This window comes from Stegostoma tigrinum, chromosome 13 (assembly GCF_030684315.1).
Source record: "Stegostoma tigrinum isolate sSteTig4 chromosome 13, sSteTig4.hap1, whole genome shotgun sequence".
Taxonomy (NCBI): domain Eukaryota; kingdom Metazoa; phylum Chordata; class Chondrichthyes; order Orectolobiformes; family Stegostomatidae; genus Stegostoma; species Stegostoma tigrinum.
The window spans coordinates 13877689-13900264 of NC_081366.1; the positions used below are offsets into that span (position 1 = coordinate 13877689).

At 41.3% G+C, this 22576-nt stretch overlaps 1 protein-coding gene across 2 annotated transcripts in view; it reads right to left on the reverse strand.

Moving 5' to 3' along the window:
- Positions 1 to 22576, reverse strand: part of larp1 (La ribonucleoprotein 1, translational regulator) — a 105163-nt gene that overhangs the window by 10517 nt on the left and 72070 nt on the right. For both annotated transcript variants that reach the window (XM_048543161.2, XM_048543162.2), the window contains exons 9-17: positions 20050 to 20194; positions 19368 to 19518; positions 15708 to 15877; positions 10426 to 10782; positions 7532 to 7655; positions 6231 to 6442; positions 5132 to 5238; positions 4712 to 4869; positions 2800 to 2944 (exon numbers count right to left, since the gene is read on the reverse strand). In XM_048543161.2, coding sequence (XP_048399118.1) covers positions 2800 to 2944; positions 4712 to 4869; positions 5132 to 5238; positions 6231 to 6442; positions 7532 to 7655; positions 10426 to 10782; positions 15708 to 15877; positions 19368 to 19518; positions 20050 to 20194 — 1569 coding nt within the window. The remainder of the gene's footprint in view (positions 1 to 2799; positions 2945 to 4711; positions 4870 to 5131; positions 5239 to 6230; positions 6443 to 7531; positions 7656 to 10425; positions 10783 to 15707; positions 15878 to 19367; positions 19519 to 20049; positions 20195 to 22576) is intronic.

Consider the following 22576-nt stretch of genomic DNA (forward strand, 5'->3'; position numbering starts at 1 on the left):
AAGACAGTGAACACCACAAACATAATTCAATAAATAGTTATAACCAGCTAGTATAATCTCCATTTTAGATGATCAATAATGTTTAAAAGAAAGACAGCTGTTTGATCTATCACAAAACCAAAACCACAGCTCCATACTCACTAAGCCCCAAGACCTTCCGACATTTCAAATTTTTATCCTTAATGATTCAGTGCTCTATAGGTCAACTATTTCATGGGGAAAAGCCTTTTCCATATGGTGTAGTCACCCAAGACTTTCATAGAATGTCTAGAGTGTGTAAACAGGCCATTTGGCCTGACAAGTCCTCACCAACTTTCCAAAGAGCTTCCCACTCAAGACTCGCGCCTTCAACCACGCCTGTAGTCCTGCATTTCCCACGGCTAATCCACCTCATGTACACATCCCTGTACACTACTGGCAATTTAGCACAGCTAATCCACCTAACCTGCACATCTTCGGACTTTGTATAAAAGGCACGACTTCTACACCAATGTATACTAGTCCTTAAGATATAATGTCAACAATTGATGAATCTGATTATTTTCTGCTCTGTTCACTTTTTAACTATTTATCCACCCGGGCCTCCAGTCTTTCAGCTTTTCACACCATTAAGAAAATATCCCACTGTACCCTTCACAGTTCCAAGGTGAATAAATTCCAATTTCCTATATAGTAATCCACTGGCTTCAGATCTGCCCTTTTATTTATCATGATCAATATCATTTTCTAATTTTATAGGGGAGGTAAGGTGAGAGTGACAGACCTTGACATCAGTGCCACATTACAGCAAGTGTGGCTTCAAGAAGCTCGAGCAAAAGTTGATCAGTATGGGAAGGCAAATTCTCCATGGGTTGAAGTCATGCCTTGTATGTGGAAAAGATGACTGCAGTTGTTGGAGGTCAGTCATCGCAGCTCCAGGACATCTCTGCAGGAGTTCCTCAGGATAGGCCTAAAAATCTTTCAGTTGCTTCAATGACTCTCCATCATAAGGTCAGAAGTGAGGATGTTTGCCGATAATTGTACAATGTTCAACACCATTTGCACAACCTCAGGTACTGAAGCAGTCCATGTTCAAATGCAACAAGATCTGGATGATATCCAGGCTGACAAGTGGCAAGTAAAATTCACACTGCACAAATACCAGGTAATGACTGTCCCCTCTTGGTGATGATCTAACCATCATGACTCGACATTCAATGCTGTCACCATCACTGGACTCGCCAATACCTACATCCTGCGGGATTATCACTGACCAGAAACTCAACTGGAGTTGAGCCACATAAACACAATGGCTGCAAGAGCAGATCAGAGGCTAGGAATACAGTGGCGAGTAACTCACCTTCTGACTCCCCAGAGCCTGCACACCATCTACAAGGAACAAGTCAGGTGTGTGATGGAATGGCTGCAGCCCCAACAATACTCAAGAAGCTTGACACCATTCAGGACAAAGCAGCTTGCTTGACTGGCACATTCACAAGCATCTACTTCCACCACCACTGACAGCGAGGAGCAGCAGTGTGCACTATCGACAAGATGCACTGCAGAAATTCACCACTGGTCCTTAGACAGCGCTTTCCAAACCCCCGAGCCTACAAATTACAGTAGCTGCCAATTATCACTAATATCTTTCCCTTACTGCTCAAGACACCGTCCATCCAGGTCAATTATTTGCACCCAATTCCATGGGTGTCAAATGCAGTTAAGTTTCCATTACCCTCATGCAATCAACACCTCCATAGTAATCTTAAAACTGTAGGCGATCAGATACACATTAACCAACTTTCAGCAAAATTACTTTCTCCAGTACCATTTCTTTATTAATACTAATAACTTTAAGCTCCCTTCAGCCTGTTGGTTCCCTACTATAAGGGAATGTTTGTCTATCTTCTAACATGAAGTTATAAATAATTTCCTCTCCTGGCTACAAAAATCCAATGTTTACTTTCACTATTTTCCCCCCCCATTTTACATATCAAATCTTTTATAGTTTAAACATTCCTCACTCTTCCCTTCTTGTTTCTCAGCTACTTTAAATTTTTTTCATGAGGATGTCACTAACATTTGTTGCCCATCCCTAACTGCCCTTAGGCTATTTCTGAGGGCAATTAAGAACTAATCACATTGCTACTGGTCTGTCTTTACATGTGAAATCAGATATAGGGCAGGCTGGGTAATGATAGCAGATTTCCTTGCCCAAAAGATATTAGGGAACCTGAAGGATCTATTGTGTAATGATGGATGATAGTTGTCATGGTCACAATTACTGAGATTAGCTTTACTTTCCAGGTTTATGAACCATGTTCAAATTCTACTAACTACCATCTTGTCATTTGAAGTACATCTCCAGGGTATCTGCCTGGGTCTCTGGATTACAAATCCAGTCACATTCCCAACACATCACCATCTTCTCATATGGTCATCCTATTTTTGAAATCATCTCATTCGCAAATCAATCTATTTTATGTTTTATGCTACTCACTTCAATCTAGTTCTATCTGACAGCAGCTATGGAGAGAAAATCTTTCCAATGAGGTTGTGGGGGAGGGGCTTCACTGAAGGAATGTATATTTGTTTTAAATTTGAGTTAATTCTTTGAAATATTCCATCTTACAATTGTATTTTAGCCAATGTGCCTCAAAAAACAGTGGGGGAGACTGTAAAAAAAAAACCTCCCTCCAAGTCTTTTGGCATAGTAAGCAACATTTTGTACTGAGATTGAATAAATAAGGCAAGGCTGGATTAAGCCCCAGGAAGCACTCCTGTTGCTGCTGGGCTGAATTGCAAGTGCATAACAGTTACCTATATCCTTCTTTCCCATCTTCAACAGCCAACTGTCTGAACTCTTCATACATCTTCTTGTTGAAGTGGTCTCTTAGGAAGAATGACCAGAATCGGAACAGCGTGTTCATTTCTTGAGACTGTCCTATTCCCAACCTCTTGCGCTCTGTCAGTGAGAGAACAATAAGTCAGTGAGTAATAGATGCAGAATCAGCACAGCAATCACGTAAGATCGGAAATCTGAAAATTAACCACTTCTGGGGTCGGGTTGAGGTGAAGACAATGGAGGTGATATAACGTTCCAAACTGCAGGATGTTCAATGGATTGACATTCAAATCATTAAGCTTGCAAATATCTTGTGTTCAACATCACCTCTGTGTACCAAATGTGGTGTTAATTTAAAATATGCACATTCTGCATGAGTTTTCTTAGATTACTTAATCTTAAGAAGTGACATTACAGATCCAAGGTAATGCAATGAATTGTTGCATTCTGTACAGAAACATCGGCATTACCAAATCTCTGCAATTACACACATTTTGAAAATCTCAAATCATTAAGCTCAGATGGTGGAAAATACAGCAAAAATGTGAGAAATGCAACAATGAGTAACTTTGTCATTCCATCTTGCAGAACATATTTGGGTGGTTTTCCTTTTCCCTCCTCTTAAGGAGCACAATAGCTCTTCCTGAAACCCTGCTGGTTTCACCCGAGCTACCAGATGCATGAGAGACAGACTACCTAACTGTGACAGTTTCACAATCAAGTCCATTCCTTCGGACATCCATCACAACAATCAAGTAGCTAGCAGTTGTTGGTGTGACTAAATTTCTTAACCATGAATGCCCCAACCTCAGAAAGTGTTCTATTGTCCCCCATCAGTCAACAAGAACCAGTGGTCAAAATCAAGGATTTGGGGACTGGGTGGCAAGTACTTTGTCAAGGCCTTGAATATGGATGAGCAGGTTGTCGACAATGTATAACAATAAAGCACTTTCAAAATCATAAAACGTGCCAAGGCACTTCATTGGAGCATTAAAAACAGAGGTAAAAGGAGAAGGCTCACTTTACCATTCAACCAGATCATGGCCACTTCCCCTGACTATCCTCATATCCTCTGATATCTCTAGCATTCAAAAATCTATCAACCAATCTCAATCCTGACTGAGCCAATAACTGAGCCCCTGTGTGGTAGATTATTCCAATGATCCTCCTTATCGCAGTTCTAAGTGGCCCAACTCTTATTCTGAGGCATAATCTTAAAACAAACACTTGCCACAACAGGAAATATTAGGTCTTATAACCAATGAGTTTCTTAAAAAAAGGAAAGGGCGATGGAGAGGTGAAGGAAGTTTAAGAGGGGAATTCTAAAGCTTCAGACCTGAAATCCTGGAAGAATTTAAATTTAGGGGTAATCAAAAGGGATGAACTAAATAAGCATGGAAATCTTATCTAATATGGGGGTGAAATGAGAGTTTTGAAGCCTAAACATTGTTTGATCTATGGGCCAAAGTAGGGTCCACAGAGCTTGAGTTAGGCCACGCAGAATAGTGTTTTCAATGATTTCAAGCTTAGAGAATAGAGCATGTGAGATGAACTTGCAGTGTGTTGGTATTGCCAAATCTACAGGCAACAAGAGCACGAATGAGGGTTTCAGCAGATGAACAGAGGCAAGACTGAAGCTACTATGGTGGAAGTACAGCCTTACTAATGGTGTGAACATGTGGTCAGAAGCTCAATTTAGGGTCAAGTAATAAACTAAGGTCTCAAAGTCTGGTCTAGTATCAGGCAGTTGCCAGAGGGAAGGCAGCAGGCGATTGCAAGAAAACAGAATTTGGAGCAGGGGGCCACAAACAACAGCTTCAGTCTTCATTGCAAACAAACTGCCAATTTTGTTGAACAACCCTTGATGACAGAACTCCCATCACCTACCATTCAGACATCTCCTGTGGAACTTGTGATAAACATGTTGTGTGAATCCATTTTCCTTCAGTAATTCATGCGAGGGATGTTGGAACTTGGGAAGAGACTGGGGAGTACAACCATAGCTTCCAGCGACTGGGATTCCCTCTGATGGGCTGGCATTGGAGCTGCCACAAAAATACAGAAGTTACTATTGAACATCTATTGGTATGGCAACGGAATCACTTACTCAAAACAAATCTTTAGGTCTGCAAGTATGCACTGATGCTCAAATAATTACATATCCACATCTATACTGATATATCAGCCAAGTGGCAGCTTTCCCAACCCCTCCAGTCTCTAAATTAACCAGTATTTGTCTGACATTCAGTACTAAAGTTTGAACGTTGATTGGGTGAGGAGTTTTCTTTCTTGGACACACAAGCTAACCTGAAGGAGGACGTTCTTGGTCGATGCTCTCTTGAATCCATCACCCAGCCGACATGGCTCTCAAGTGGAGGGTTTGAACTGTGTCTAGTTTTCCGCTTCCGAGGAGCCTGTAATAAATGAAGATAACTCCCATTATTAATGCCTGTACGGTTAAGAAAGATGTCTTATACTTGATAGACTATCAGGCCGGTTACTCTCAAGATTTTAATGTTGCTTGGGCATCTGAAATTTTAATAACAAAAGCAGAAATTCAGGAGAACTGGCAGCATCCGTGAAGAGAAAGCAGAGTTAAAGTTTCAGGTCCAGTGACTCTTCTTCAGAACAGAATATAGCTAGGAATATGTCTGTATCTGTGCTGAAGATGGGGGACGGAGGACAGGGAAGGGGGGAGAACACGGAGAAGATAAACAACAGATGGAGATGGACTCGGGGCAGACAAAGGTAATGATCAGCTGAGGAGAATTAATAGCTGCTAATGGACTGGTTGTGGTAGCAGTCCTCTTCATAACAAGACCTGACATGTAGGGACTAGGAGAGAAGGACCTGGAATAAGTACTCAGAGCCGAAAATTACTGAAGCAAAATCAAGTCCTGAAGGTATTAGGATCCCCAAATGGAAAAGGCGATGTCTTTTTTTCAGCATGTGCAGAGTTTTGCGAGAGCACTGCAATGAACCCAAGACAGAAATGCTGGCCAGGAAACATGGTGGTGTTGAAGTGGCAGGCAACCTGAAGCTCAGGGTTTGCAAAAATGTAAATCAGAGAATATATTTTTGATGAGGCAGTAACAATTACACTTCAAATATACTTAATTGGCAGTAAAGTGTTCATGCTTCTGCAACGCACCTCTGGAATAACTTGTGAATACATGGTGTAATTCTTCTCCACCCCAATTAAAATCCTGGAGGATTCTTCCTTAAGTATCTCTATAGTCAACCTTTTATTGCATGATGAGCTGGCTAGAATCTAATATAATAGCTGCAGAACTGTGCTTTAATGTTCTAAATTTCAAACTCCAGAGCAACAAATGTCCTTAAGTGTGTGTTCCCTAAATATGTGCTCTAGAGTTCTTCTAAATCCAGCACTTTGTCAGAATCTTACCTTTGCATCCAGAGGCCTCCCTTCTTTCACAACAGGGTAAAACCTAGACATTTGACTTGGATCCTTTAACCTGGGTGTGCGGGGGGTGCGAGGGGTTCGTGCACCCCGGTAGTTTGGTGATTCCGGAACAGTTGTTGGCAAAGATCGTGCCATGCAAGACACTGGTGGTTCAGCTGCACCAAAAAGTTTATTGGCCAATGCATCTGTAGGTACTGAACAAAGATGCAGGATTCAGGTTCTTGTATACACTTGGTAAAGAGCCCAGTGGGTTTTTTATATATTTATATAAAGTTTACACTACATAAAATTGAATACCCTTCTCTGTACCCTACAATGAACTCAATAATTGTGCTGAAACAAAACAATCAAGACTTTTTGTTTTGCCACTTGTCAGCTACTTTTGAGGGGTTTTGACAGTCAGTATGGGGTAACTGCTTCCAGTGGCAGGAAGGCTAGAAACCAGAAAACATGGACTTAACATGGGGGGAAAAACAAAATCAGAGAAAAGAGGAGAAGAATGCTTTTACAGTGAGTTGCTGTATTACAGGATAAAGCTTCAACCATGAATTTCTATAATTTACAGTGAATAAATAATTAAACAATATTTACAGCAATCTTTAGATAAGAATAGGGCAGTGAGACTAACCGGGTAGTTCTATCAAAAGAGCCTAAACTAGTGCAACAGACTGAGTGTGACAGGGGTGATCAATGTATAACAGTGAATTTACCTTTTCAGCTCTAGAATGGTTTGTATTCAATGCACATTGTGGCTGTGGGCTCAAATGTGTGTGATGACTTCAACATTGTTCCTGACATACAGCCAGTTCTCATACTTCTGGCATTCCTCTCCCATCTCCATTAAACCTGACAGCAAGGCAGAAATGTAAACTCTAGAAACTAACATGAATAAGAAATTTTTACAGGCTCCAACCACACACGGGTTGGTGGATTGGCAGGGTTTATCAGACTCCATACCCAACATAACTACAGTGAACTACTGCGGCAGTTCAAATGGTTCACGGCTACCTTCTCAAGGGAAACTAAGCATGATTAATAAATGCTGGCTCAGCCAGGAATGCCTACATCTCACATATGGCTAAACGTCAAGAGGCCATTCGGTCTATCAGGGAAAGCACAGTCTAAACGTCCTACTTCTCCCCAAACACATTAGATTCTCTTCTAAATTGAGATTCTGAAAGTTTTATTGTCATTTTCAAGATGCCAGCCTGTTTGTTGTTGCATCCAGAGTTATATCCAAATGCACATTTGGATACAGCACCGGATTGACAAGATTCCTTTACCTTGCTGTGGCCTCGGTGGTCCAGGTGGGACTTCTTGGTTTGGATCAACAGGAGGTTCAGGGGTTAGAGTGTCAAACTCCTCTCTGCTGATCATATTTAGCTTCTTGAAATTTTCCACTTCTTGCTGCAATGTAAATAGACAGAGTGAGACAGACCAAAACATACATATTCAAGAAAAAGGCTGGAACAAACTACAACAAGACCAGCATGAGATGGGCAAACTGTGGGAGAAAATGAGATAAATATGCAGCAGAAACGCCAAGTGAGCGAATGAGAGGACGTAGGTCCAAAAGGGACAGCATGCGAGGGCTGGGGGTGGGGGTGCGGCGGCGCCGCGGCCGCGGCATCTGCACGAGGGGTACGGCAAGAGTGAGAGACACAGCAAGGAAGTCTATGGAGGAGATAGAGAAGTAGAAAGAGGAAAAGTATGCACAACAGAGAGGTTGAAGGGTCTATTTATAAAGACCTTTTAAAGACTGAAACAGAGCATCATTAAAGACAATGGAGTACTTGGCTTTATTAGCAACAACGTTGAGTACAAAAGCAAAGTAGTTCTCTTAAAATCCATATAGAGCACTAGTCAGGCATCTCAACGAGAGCATTAAGTCCAAATCTGGTCACCAAACAGTAAAACAATGGAGAGGGTACAGAGCAGGTTTATGAAAATGGTGCCAAGTGCTTAATACTATGTAAAGAGGCCGATGAAACTGGGCAATTATCCTCACAGCAAGAGGGTTGAAAGAAACTTAATGGACATGTTCACATTCAATAAGAACTGCAACATAGCAAATAAATAGCAAATATTTCCAGTGGTAGCTCAGTCAGTTAGCAGAGGACACTGATTTAAGGTAACTGTCAGAAGAATCAGATGCAGCAACATGAAGGAACAAGTTTCATACATTGTGATTTGGAAAGCATACATGAAGAGGAAAATTTTCCAGAGCCATGGAAAAAGAACATATTGTGAAAATCCACAATAGGCTGAATGGTTTCTTAGGGTAGGAAAGAAATGGAGAAAGAAAGAGATCTATATGAGACATCCTACACTTTTACAAGTTTCAAATTTGATCTGCTCTCCTAATTCAACCTTTGGAACTCCAAAATTTGTTACACAGTTTAACCCTCTTCTGGTTGGGACTTGAACCCAGGCCTCCTGGCTAGAGGTAAGGATACTAGCTGTGCATCATAAGAGCCTGTCCTCTCCTGGTACTTAATTCCAACTCTTATTTAAAGACCTCTTATTGCGAACTTACTGTTTTGTCACAACAGTCCTTCCACTTTGGCTGAAATTGACCTATAATGTTCTAATTTGCTAAACTCTCCTGGAGAAGTGCTGAATGATTTAGCTCTACAAATGACATTTATATAGTTTGGCAAAGAAGTTGATGCGTATCCAGCACAGATACGACCACTAAACAATGATATTATCCCCTAACAGTTTGCACTGATAGGTGAGCATCACCATTCATCTTCCTCCACAACCAACACCACCGCCCCCCGACCGCTACCCCCAATGTTTGAATGATCCTTCCCTTTCTCAGACAATCTTCAACATTTTTCAAACCTCAATGACCAGGCATTAATCACAGACAGTAAGCTCTTTCACTGATTCTACGGTCCCCATTTCCTTTCCAAAAGCCAGTCTGTGGCAAGTAAAAGCACAGTGAGGTGGAGGAAACAAGACCTTACACTGTCAAATCAGCCAGTTGCACTGGGCAATGAGTACAAATGTCACCAGTCGTACCAGACTATAGGATTGCTCTCATTTGATCTTGGTAACCTGAGGGTTGCCATGTCTCAGGTGAGAGGCAAGGCCGAGAAACAGTGTCCTTCATGGTAACCTTGTCAGTGTGAGGAATTGAACCCACACAGTTGGTGTCACTCTGCATCGCGAACTAGCCGTCCAGGCAACTCAATCCAATCCAATTTTCTGACACCTACTTGTCCACACACAACTCTGTATTTTAAAAGAGGGAAACAAATCTTAGTCTCAGTGGCTGTAAATCCATCAATAATGACCTTTCCAAGCAGCCTAAATGGAGTCTGTTTATTTATAAGCTGGTGCTGGTTCAGTCAATTTGAGTGAATGTTACATGAATACAAAACAGAAACAGAGAGAATGCAATGGTAAGCAAACACAAACCAGCGATTACCAGCTGGGGCTCATGCCCACCACAAACAATTCTGTGATTGTGATCTCTGGAACATTCAGATATTTCACGAAGTTGCTTTTGGCTTAATTGTGTTAAAATTGGGAAACCACCAGTCTGGGCCAGAAGCTCCAGGTTCAAATTCTACGATGCTCCACGGTGTACAATGATATTTCTATACAGGCTAATTAGAAAATAACTAGAATCCATCCCATTTTCACCTCTGTTCAAACTCAGTGCAAATGAAAATGGAGTATGTTCTATAACTATTGTCTGATCCACTCTGCCTGTTTAACCAGTTTTTTCGTGTACTCATCTTGTGATGCAGCAGTAATGCTTCCACCTAATGGGCTTGAAGGCCAGGGTTCAAATCCCACACATCCTGCAAATGTGTCATAACATGTCCTAACAGAGTAATTAAAAGATCTTATTTTTCAGAACAGCTTAAGATTTTTGTAGTTGATTGGAGATGTACTATATCTGTAACAACTACCTGGCTGAGAACTCAACTGTAATTGGCAAACTGACAAGCCCAGCCTGCAACTGGCAGACTTGGGTTGGGGCGTTAAGGAATTCAGCTGTATCGACTGAACAGGCTAACAATCACTAGACAGGAAAGCTTCTTCAATAAAACAGTTTGAAGTGATGATTAAAGCCCTGAAAAAGTTCTGTGACAGGAGTTCCAAATGGCATTCCTGTTCAACTGTGCCTATTAATCACACTAGTTAAAATCCAGAGACCTACCTTTATGGTTGCATATTCTGGTTCATAATCCTCTTTCCATAGGTCCTGCTCGTAGTAGTAAAGGCCGTCATTAATGACCTTACCAAACTCAGATGTCAGTTTTGCCCTGGAGATGTGATTTCCTGTCCTGTCCCCACCAGGATGTTTCCTCAAATATGGAGGTGTCTGTGCCACAATTAGAATCTTGTTCACATCACGATCGTCAATTTCACAATCAGAATCCTCATCCGACCAATCAGTGAACGTGTTCTTGCGCCCGACCATCTGCTCCATCTCCTCATCAAACATGAAATCCAGCTCCTCTTGTTCCTCATGGTCTGGCTTCAAAGATGTTTGGGTTTTGGGTTCTTCAGATTTCTGAAATAGAGAATCACCACAATTCGATCAGTGCCGTATTTAAAAATCTCCAAGAGTAATAATGAATTCTGCATCAACAGGATTAAGTTAACCATTATGAAAAGGCTCAAAAATTTTCAAGACCAAAATAAAAACAACAATTTCAGACTTCTGAATTTGTTACATCAGCAGGTGCATAACCAGTCCAAACCTGGTCAGAATCCAAGCCTTCAGCCTCTGTGCCCTGCACAACTGACACCTACAGGTATATTATAGTTGAACCTATAACCCCCATCTACGTACTGCACCGAAACTGACAAGTGAATTTCAATCCATACTCTCTCACCCTGGAGCGTGAATCTTTGGAATACCCTCCCTCCCCCATACAGTAGGCACAAAGTAACTGAGCATTTTTAAGATACAGGCACATTACTGACTACAAGGGTGTCAGGGTTTTAGAGTGGTAGAATGAAACCAATATCAATTCAGTTACAATCATACTGAATAGTCAGATGGCCTAATCTTGCCTCTACTTCATTTTTATCATATTTCCCATCCTCCTCCTCACAGCTCAATCAGTATTCTCATATCAAGCACTGGCTGAGGTGTGCCTTTAATGTCACATCTGAACATCTATTCCCATATAAAAACTTACTAAAAGGAAAGCCCCAGAGCCCATAATGTTAGATCACTACAAATATCTAATTTACATGGTAGCAGAAACTGTTTCACACCAAGAAAGGTGTGTTAGAATGTGCAAGTTTTGAAACTGGTCTCACCTTAACCTCTCCATGCAGTTGTGGCAGTGAGGTATTGAATAGAAATTGCAAAGTGGAATATGTTAAAGCTGGTCATTGAGGAGCAAATCATATTCTTCTAATACATTAATCATTTCAATTATCAATTTTTTTAAACCCTGGAGTAAATAATAGACGAACTGTACTACTTAGACCATCAGTTTGCTTTTGTCATTCAATATTTCTGACAAAAAAAGCCACTTTAGATGCCAAGATCTATTTCCTTCTCCTAACATAAACTGGAACCTACAGAAGTCACATCCAAATCGAAAACTCCATTTGATACTCAACAACCAGGAATTCTATTAACATTTACATTCTCGTTACTATGCAGAACAAAGACTGCACAAATATTGAGATCAGAGAATGACAAGTAATAACAGTAATGTGAGATCTGATTTTATGCAATATGCTGGGAGAAGAACATTTCAAGTACCAAAAGGGAAAGTTTATTGAATATACTTCTAAGACAATGTGTTAGTGAATCAAGGGCCACACCTTAATACATTTTGGAATAAGTAACTCATGAATAGTTGACAAAAGACTCACGTCTAGACAAGAAAAGTAGATTTAAGGCCACAATCAGATAAACCGTGATTTTACTGAAGAATGGAGCTCCTTCACTAATACGAATGGTCTGCTCCTAATTCATAAATTTGCAAGTAATGAGCCTGAGTTAAATGCTAAAGGAATGCTTAGCTAACAGTGGCCATGACATAACTGAATTGAATATTAAATTGAACAAGAGGGAGTCACATCACAAACTGTCCACAGTAAACTGGAAAATCTATTCATTTATGAACCTAAAAACAAACAGAAAGCTTTCTCTCCTAAAAGCCCAAGGGTCAACTGAAAATGTAAAAGCAGAATGACAGGTTGTCACACAAGTGAACTCAGTGATGGACAACCATCATCGGCAAACACACTGTCAATCCAAAACTACCCTCAAGACAGTGCTGATGAATCACCTCTTTCAACTGCCACAATAACTATGGTAAAGGTACCCATCACGTTCTAAGTTAGGGAGTTTCAGGATTTTTATTCAATGCCACTGGAAGAGTAGTGCAGTATTTTCAAGTCAGCACTGTTTGTTCTGAAAGGTTGGCGAATGCCTCCTGTTGACTTTCAAACTGGGAGAGATTGTAGGTTAGTAAGTGTTGCTGCAGACGTAGCAAATTACATCTTGTAGGAAGCACACACTCCAGTTAGCATGCCAGTGAGGAGGGCTGAGTGTTTTAGATGGTCAATGGCGTACCAACAGAAGTGAGCTTCTTTGACCAGAAAGGCATCAAGGTTCTTAAACGCTGTTGGTGCTGCATCTAGGCATATAATCTAAAACATGGCAGACACTTCCTTGAAGTTGGTGGTTAGGCGTTAGGAAGTTTGGAGGTGAAACAATCATTACAGAATACTCAGCTTTTGAAGTGGGTAACTCATTATAGAATATCTACACCACTATCTACTCGTTTTGTCATTGTTGTTACATGGTATCTCCAATCAAGTTTCTTGTCAGTAGTCACTCACAGGATGTTGTTAATAAGGAATTCAATGATGGAAATGCAGATCAACACCAAGGAAAGCAGTTTCACTCTCTTCTTGGAAATGGTCATTGTCTGGCACATACAAAACGCAAAAGTGTAACATGCTTGGATACTATCTACTCCTTACTGCATGAAAGCAGAGAGAGCTCCATTATTTGAAGCATTGTGAATGGAAGAGAACACTGATTATTGAAGATCATTGATCTGATGATAACAGTCAGACATAGGATAACATCTTCAGAAAGGCATACAGTAATTCCTGGGCTGAGATGAATGGCCTCCAAAAATCAACCAAGTACCTTCATGTTGTTTACAATTCAAGCCAATGGACAGATATCCCTTTGCCTATTCAGGTTAATTTTCCAAGGACTCACTGATGTCAGTGTTCATAATATGTCTCTACACCAAGGTTAATAATTCTCACCTCACTCTTTGAGTTTAACTATGCTTGAACTATGGATGTTATGAGCTCTGGAGTTACTAATTGAAGAACGCAAGCCTGGCAGCTTGGTGGCTCAGTGGTTAGCAATGTTGTCTCAAAAGGGCTAGGAACCCAGTTTCAATTCCAGCTTTGGGTGACTGTATGTGTGAAGTCTGCACATTCTTTCCCGTGTCTGTGTGGCTTCTCACACACAGTCCAAAGATCTGCATGTCAGGTCGACTGGCCATGATAAATTACCCCGTGGTGTCCAGGGTTGTGCAGAAAAGATGGGTTTTCTTTGATAAATGCATGGTTATGGGGGGTGGGGTGGTAGGGGGCGGGATAGGATGCTCTTCGGAGGATCAGAGCAGACTCGATGGACTCATGGTCTCTATTTGCACTATAGTTGTTCTATAATTCTTTGAATCCATTTCCAACTGACGCAAACTTGAGATGAAGAAACATCCCAATGGGACCTTTGGGAACCAAAGACCCATCTTCATCCTTTCCCCAAAAGCATGCAACTCACTGTTGTCTCAAATTACACAGATATGCTATTCCAAAATGTTATGTCAAAAGATCTCAAAGGAACGCATGAATTATAACTGGTTCTCACTGGGTCTCCAGTGAGTCTATTCTAGAGTTGGACCACTCGCTCAGTGACATGTTATTTCCATACATCAGATTTAAATTAATCGCCCTTGAAATAGGAACAGGGCTCTTTGCTTCTATTGCAATGTCAAAGGGCAAATTAACTTATTTAACATTACGATTCAGTCATGTTTCTCACAACTATGGGTTTTGATGTCACCAAACTTCCAAATGATTGGTGGATTTGAAATGTTTCTGGAAATGGTTAAAACTGCCTAACCTTACATCACTTTAGGGCTTGGTTCATCAGGATACAAAGCTAATGGGGAGGCACGGTGGCTCAGTGGTTAGCACTGCAGCCTCACAGCGCCAGGGACCTGGGTTCAATTCCAGCCTCGGGTAACAGTCTGTGTCGAGTTTGCACATTCCCCCCGTGTCTGCATGGGTTTACTCCGGGTGCTCCGGTTTCCTCCCACAGTCCAAAGATGTGCAGGCTAGGTAGATTGGCCATGCTAAATTGCCCGTACTGTTCTGGGATGTGTGGGTTTTAGGGGGATGGGTCTCAGTGGGGTGCTCCAAGGGGCGGTACAGACTTGTTGGGCCAAAGGGCCTGTTTCTACACTGAAGGGAATCTAATCTAATCTAATTACAATTTTGACAACTGTTCTTTTTAAACCACTGCTAAAAAAGGTAGGATGTTATGTTTATTTGACTAAATTCTGTTAACACATTATGACATGAGATAGCTATAGCAGTTTTGAGATAAGGAAATGGGCAATAGGGCAAAGATCAAGTTTACTATCAAGCATGGAACCAGAGGGAACTACTATCTGTGGGCTTGGAAAAACTTTCGTTTCTGGGGTCTTCCTTACAGCAACACTTGACATGCTAAATGAATCATCTAGAGAAGTGCGAGTAATGGCCAATAATAAACATTAGCTTCCCTTCACAATTTGTATTAAGAACCATTAAAAAATACAGTACTATCGAGGTAGAAAATGGGTGATGCTGTTTATTTTCCTGTATGTTTATTGTTCAGATGTACTGTGTGCAAAGGTTTGGACAAACACAGCAAGATGATCAAACAGCAAACCATATGTGGTGTTGGTTTCGAATTCTTGAAAATGATAAAAATTGTCTCTAGAACTAAGAAATAGGAGGACAGGTTACATATCCCATCAAGCCTGCTCTGCCATTCAATAAGATAATGTTTTTGTTGAAATCTTATTCGTTTAGAATTCAAAAATTAGTAATCAGTGCAATCATTAAACCCTCGTCATCTTCAAGGAGAGCATGCCAAATTTATATCGCTATGCTCCAAACTCTCCATCAAAAGCGAGGGAAATGATAACAGGGCCTGGAGGGGGGCAAATTTGATTCATGGCGTGACAGGACCTTCAATGTAAGATATAAGAAGGGGGCAGGGTGACAGTCTTAGGGCCCTCTTGTCTAAAAAACAGATCATTCACAAGATTTAACTTGGAAGTGTAGCATTTCAAAATTCCTCAAAGACTGTGGTGAGTCTTGAGTTGCTATGACAACTTCCCAGTACAGAGTACAAAATACCCTGGTACAGTAGAAGGAGTCGAGACTAACCTTTGGTTTTGCAGGAGCTGGCCGATGTCTCTTTTTCACTTCAATCCATGTGTCAGAATCCAGATCAGGAAGGCTGGTGGAAAGTCCTTTCGGCAAAGTCTTCAAATTACTGGGTTCCTCAGTCTTGGAGCTTGCAGCGCTGCCTGCCCGGGGTGAACCAGGAGCCGACTCTAACAGAGAAAGAACAGATCAGAGAGACAAAGTAATAAAGTTCTACAGCACAGAAACAGACCTTTTGGTCCAACTTGTCCACACCGAACAGATATCCCAAACTGATCTAGCCCCATTTGTCAGCTTTTGCCCAATATCCCCCTAACCTCTTCCATTTCATGCTCCCATTCAGACGTTTTTTTAAAATGTTGTAATTGGGCCTGCCTCCACCACTTCCTCTGGCAGGCGCCACCCTGTGCATGAAAAGGCTGCCCCTCAGGTCCCTTTTAAATCTTTTCCCTCTTACCTTCCACCCATGACCTCTACTAGTTTTAATTTCACCTACACTGGGAAAAAGACCTTGGTTTTTGCTCTAGCCATGCCCAGATAAACCTCTATAAGATCACCACCTCAGCCTCCAATCCTCCAGGTTATACTCTGCTACGCGCAAAACCATGTTTTCTGAAAACAGACCATCAACCACAGTGTCCACAGCACCAAATATTACATGCATCGACTGACAACACTATACGCCAGGCAAATAGGGAGGTCACAAAAGCAGAAGCAGGAGGATTCAGCTCCTGATCTAATAACAGCTTAAGAATGACATGCTTGACTTTAAGGTGACATCTGATGATCAAAACAATCTTTCAAAACTAGAGACAATGGAAATCAGGGGAAATACTTTTCTGCTTGCTGCAGTCACACGTCAAGAAAGATGGTTGTGGCTGCTGGAGGTCAACAAATTAAGTCACAGGACACTTGCAGGAACTTCTCAGATACCGGCTAAGGTCAACCAACTTCAATTACCTTTCTTCAGTCACATGGTCAATGCTATCAAGCAACAAGAGGTGAAGAGAGTGAAAGCCCTTGACGTCAAGGCTGCATTTGACCCAGTGTGGCATCACGGAGCCCTGACAGAATTGGAATCAATAGGTATTGGATCAAACTTCCACTGGTTGCAGTCATACCTGGTACACAGGAAGATGTCATGGTTTTTGGAGGTCAATCATGTCACTGCAGGACATCTCTGCAGGAGTTCTGCACAGACTAGTGTCCTAGCTAGGCCCAACCATCTTTAGCTGCATCATCAATGACCTTCCCTCCATCATAAGATCAGAGGTAGGGATGTTTGCTCATGATTGCACCATGTTCAGTCCCATTCATGGCTCCCCAGATAGTGAAGCAGTCCATGTTCACATGCCACAGTATCTGGACAATATCCAGCTTGGGCTGACAAGTGGCAGGTCATGTCCATGCCACACAAACACCAGACTATGACCAATAAAAGACAATCCAACCACCACCCCATTCAATTGTGTTACCATTACTGAATCAGCTGCTATCACAATCCACTCCTTCCATCACCGGTACTCAGTAGCAGCAGTGTATACCATCTATAAGACGCCCTGCAGAAATTCACCAAAGACCCTCAGACAGCATCTTTCACACACGACCATTTCTATCTAAAAAGGACGAGGCCAGCAGATATATGGGAACATCACCGCCTTCAAGTTCCTCTCCAAGCCACTTACCATCCTGGCTTGGAAATATATCACCGTTCCTCCCATGTCACTGGGTCAAATTCCTGAAATCTCTCCCTAATGGCAGTGGCTCAAGAAGACAGCTCACTATCACACTCTCAAGGGGAACTAGAGATGGGCAATAAAATGCTGGCCAGCCAACAATGCCCATTTCCCACAAGTGAATAAATTTAAAAATGGGGATGTTTGCTGATAATTGTACTATGCTCAGCACCTTTCCAAATTTATCAGCTACTCAAGTAGTTCATGTATATAAGGAAGGGTACCAGGACAATATCCAGACTTGCTCTGTTGGGCAGTAAATAAAATCATGCCAGACAAGTTCCAGGCAATGGCCATCTTCAACAAGACAATATACTCATCTCCCCTTGACACCCTGAATCGTTCACCAACATCATGGGGTTACTATTGACCAGAAGGTGAACTGAACCAGCCGTACAGCATGATGGCTATAAGGGCAGGTCAGAGGCTCAGGCTGCTGTGGCAAGTAATCAACATCTCTCTCCCCAAAGTCCACTCACAACTTCAAAGGCAGATGCAATGACCATTATAGAATACAACATTTATGTGATTCATACATGGGATATTGGCATTGCTGGCTGGACCTCATTAACTTTCTTTGCACTGAGTGGCATACTAAAACATTACAGATGGCATTTTAAAGCCACCCACATTACTCTGGGTCTGGAATCACATGTAGACCAGACCACATAAGGATAGCAGATTTACTTCGCTATTGATCCAAGTGAAATTTTATGACAATCAACAATGGGAAATATGGCTTCGCTGAATTAGCTTTTAATTCCAGATTTATTGAATACAAATTTCACCATCTGCCATCATGGGATTGCAACCCGCATTCTCAAAGCGTGTGCCTGGGCCTCTGGAGTACTATTTCAGTGACATTAGCACTCTGCCATTGCCTCCCTTAAGTGGACAGCTGAACCTATCCAAGATAATAAAATGTGAGGCTGGATGAACACAGCAGGCCAAGCAGCATCTCAGGAGCACAAAAGCTGACGTTTCGGGCCTAGACCCTTCATCAGAGAGGGGGATGAAGGGTCTAGGCCCGAAACGTCAGCTTTTGTGCTCCTGAGATGCTGCTTGGCCTGCTGTGTTCATCCAGCCTCACATTTTATTATCTTGGAATCTCCAGCATCTGCAGTTCCCATTATCAGCTGAACCTATCCACTTGCTCAGAGAAAAGCTATTCTGACACTCAACACTCAAACTTTGACACCATACAAGACAAAGCAGCTTCCATGACAGGCACTCGACCCACTTTTCAACATTCAGATCCTTCACAACTGACGCATATATAATTCATTTAGGACATACACTGCAGGTGATTCCTCAGGACCTCTGCAATAACACCTAGAGAACCAATGAGCTGCACCACCCAGAAGGACATAGGATCAATTTGCACATTTCCCCCCCCACCCCGAGTACTACAAGCTGCAAGCTCTCCTTCAAGCCACTCATTCACCTGGAACACTTCAATGTTGCTGGGCAAAATCTTGGAACTGCCCTCCTAACAGTACTCTGGGTGTGTCTACATTCCACGGACTACAAAAGTCAACATCAAATTCTCAAGGACAATTACAGGTGGACAATAAATGCAGGTCTTACCAATAATGCACACAACACATGAATTGGAAAGGAACACACCCACTGACAACTCACCCAGTACTACTTCTGCCCCACTGATAACGATCCAGTGTTACCCTTGTATCACTGATCACCTGTGTAGCTTCTTCCCTACTGACGGCACACCCAGCATTAACGCTTGCCCCAATGATTATTAACCAGCAGTACACGCATCCTACAGATCACCCATCCAGAGTTACACCAATTCCACCATTTAAAGTAACACTCTCCACAGTGACCAGTGTTACCTTCACTTCACTGGTCAATGACCCAACACAGTCCTTGCCCCATTGACCACTCACCTAGTAATTAGACTCACCAGTCTGCTTTTTGTAAGTCTGCCCAGGAATGAATTCTGGGCAATTAAGTAAACGTGTGAAGTCTGTCTCTGGGAGCGGCCATTTTTCAGGGTTTTCTTTTTTTCGGATCTTCTTGTCAACCACTTCCACCTCAGTGCTGTCTTTCAAAGCCTGGTGAATGCAACAAACCCTTATTTAGAAATGCAAATCTGACTGGAAATATGAAACTGCACTGAATACACTTCAGAAATTTGTTGACCAGACAGCACACGTGTATAAAATTATAATCTCTCTATCTAATGCTCTAGTCACTTACTCCATTACATCAATCTCCTATTTCCCAGCCACCTCTAGTTAAATTTTAAAACGGTCTGTTCAATCTTTAGTGGTTTCCAACTTTTGTGCAATAGTCAGTTATTGTCACAATTCTGAAAGTTTGCTTGTTCTCATCTTGTTGCTAGTAGCAATGTATTTTTCCCCAGTCCCTCTGACTATATCTTAAAGTGTCTACAACCCCCTTTCCATTTCCTCAGGAAAGAAGCTGTGATATCTTTTCCTCAAGCAACAATGACTCACTCAAACTATGACAGGAACAGAGGTAAAATTTATTCTTGTGAAATAAAGAAGAGAAATCGCAGATATTTAATAACAAATCTTGCACATCGGGAGCTACACGGAGAGCTGGTGAACATCACAACAGACCTCCAAGATGAGATTGACATCAGTGGTCAATGCTTGGACTCGGTGAAAACCTCCAATTAATGAGACTGGCAAGAAACCATCAGCATCCATCTTTCTTCTCAAGAAAAAGTCTCTTTCCAAGTTATCCAGGCTAAAGTAGTATTCACTGAAACAAAATAGATGAATACGTATCATATTTATACAGTCAGCCAACACAAATCAGCACACATTATCCCAGGCAATCCACAAAGCATACATTCAAATTGACAGACAGACTGCACTGTGGGTGAGGCAGAGAAAGAGACAAAGAAAGTGGTAAACATGAAGAAGGGGAGGAGGGAGACTGCCTTCGTATTATTACCCCACTAAGACAAGTCTATACTACTGTACCACAGAAAACCTAGTGGGTCCAGTGCTTAACTGGAAAGAAAAATTGAACAAAAATAGAAGAAGCATGCAAGTTATAACAGAGTAAATATCAAACCCAACTGACAAATATGGGTAATGCAACAGTCAGAAAACAGGTAAATCACAGAATGCAAGCTTAAAATAACTGTTAAGTAGGAGACAGCACAAGTATTGGTACAAAGAAAGAAATCACATCAAATGACTGACAGACTCTGCTATTCAAAACTAAAGAGCAAATCGTGGGCAGTGCAGTTAGCATAATACCAAAGTGGGAAAGAAAATGGAATTAACTCGCAAAGCTCCCATAGGAAAACATCCAGAAACCAATATTATATTTGGAAATGAGACATCAAGCTCAATCAATCTTACTGACTTCTTAAAGAGATAACGAGCAAACATAATGTAGCAGATGTAACACATTTGAAATTGCCAGAGACCTTTGACTAAAGTATTGTACAATAGACAGAATGTCTCAATTTTGCAACAAAACAGAACAAACCGACTGTTACTCAGTACTCAGTTATTTACTCAGCTTGGCAAAACAGAAGAGAACAAAGTTCCACTGGGACTGGCTCTAAAATGCGTTTTTCAAATCAGAAGTACAATTTCAAAATTTGCAGATAGCACTAATTGACAGGCATTGTCACATAAAGGAGAACTGCAAAAACAGGTACAAAATAATACACATGCAGAATGAGCATGTAGTTGGAATTGAGGGATCTGGGGTTCAGATACATCGCTACAAAACAGTAAAAACAAATTAAGGCAGCAGTTAAAAATATTGATTTGGGATTCACTTCAAATAGGAAAGAACAGAGAGAGCAGCTGTTACCTTGTACCGAACTTTAGTTTGACCATACTTGACAGTATCATGACAAGTTTTAGTCCCCATATCTAAGGGGGACTAAATCTCAGAGGTATCACAGAAAAGATTCACAAAGATGTGACAATAACTAAGATATACTGATGATGGTCATTTAATTTGACAAAATAGTTTGAAGATTGATCCAAAAAAAAGGTGATTATATAATTGAGACTGAGGATTAACAGGAAAAGAAATGAGGGACAATGCAAAACAGGAAGTCATAAATATAGGACAGTCACGAATAAACATAATATAAATTTCAGTGAAACTTCTGCGCATGTGGAATTTGTCAGGAAATTATCAAAGGATTTCAGTACAGCATACAATGTAGTATAACAAGGCAAGTGTGGCAGTGAAATGAACTTATTAGACCAAGTAACCAGGTGGAACTGTTATACTGCTGAGGCACAGCAGGTGCTTATAAAAGCAATTCCAAAGCCAAGGTATGCTACGGAAAAGGATCAGGGTCCAAACCTGAAGTTGATTGTCATTCTATTTCCTGATGCAAACGGGACTAACAAAAAAAAGCTTACAGGTTCCAACGTCACCACTTTGGGTCCAAATGTTCACTTTTAAATTTGCTAACAGCGTCATTCAGAGCAGTGATCAAATTCCTCACCAAATATCAGAGCTACATACACTGCACAAGTTCCACAATGTGTTGGCGCATTTTGTATTACATCTCAAAGTATCAGGTTTAAAAAGCAGAGCTAGCTATAACAAAACAGCTTGCTTGAGACAGGCTGAATTTGAAAACTTTCTGAAATGGTTTTTTAGGCTATAAATAGAAACCACATCAGCAAAGAGCAGGAACTCAGCTGGCAGTGAATCATTACTATCTGTCCTGTTGCTGGGCCGGTTGCTTCAGGTCAGAAATAAAGCATTTCAATTTACCAGAAAATCGGCAAATAAAATGCTCTGGGTATCAGTAAAAATGACCATGCAGGTGTCGTACTTTCACTCAACTGGTTTGTTAATGCCTTCCAGGAAAATGTACTCATTATCCTTAGCAGATCTGACCTACATGCAATTTCAGTACGAGACCAATCTGCACGACTCAACTGTCTACTGGAATCACCCACCATGACATTGTTTGTATTAAACTCATCACTTGCAATTCAAAAAGGTGGCCCACCACCATTTTCTCAGGCCAGGACAATAAAAGCTAATTTTGCCAGTAAGGCACATTTTTGTTTAAACAGCTCCTCGGAAGCTAATTCTGATTTTCAGGAGCTTTGGTCTTTCAGGGCTACTTTACATTCCTACCAACTTCTT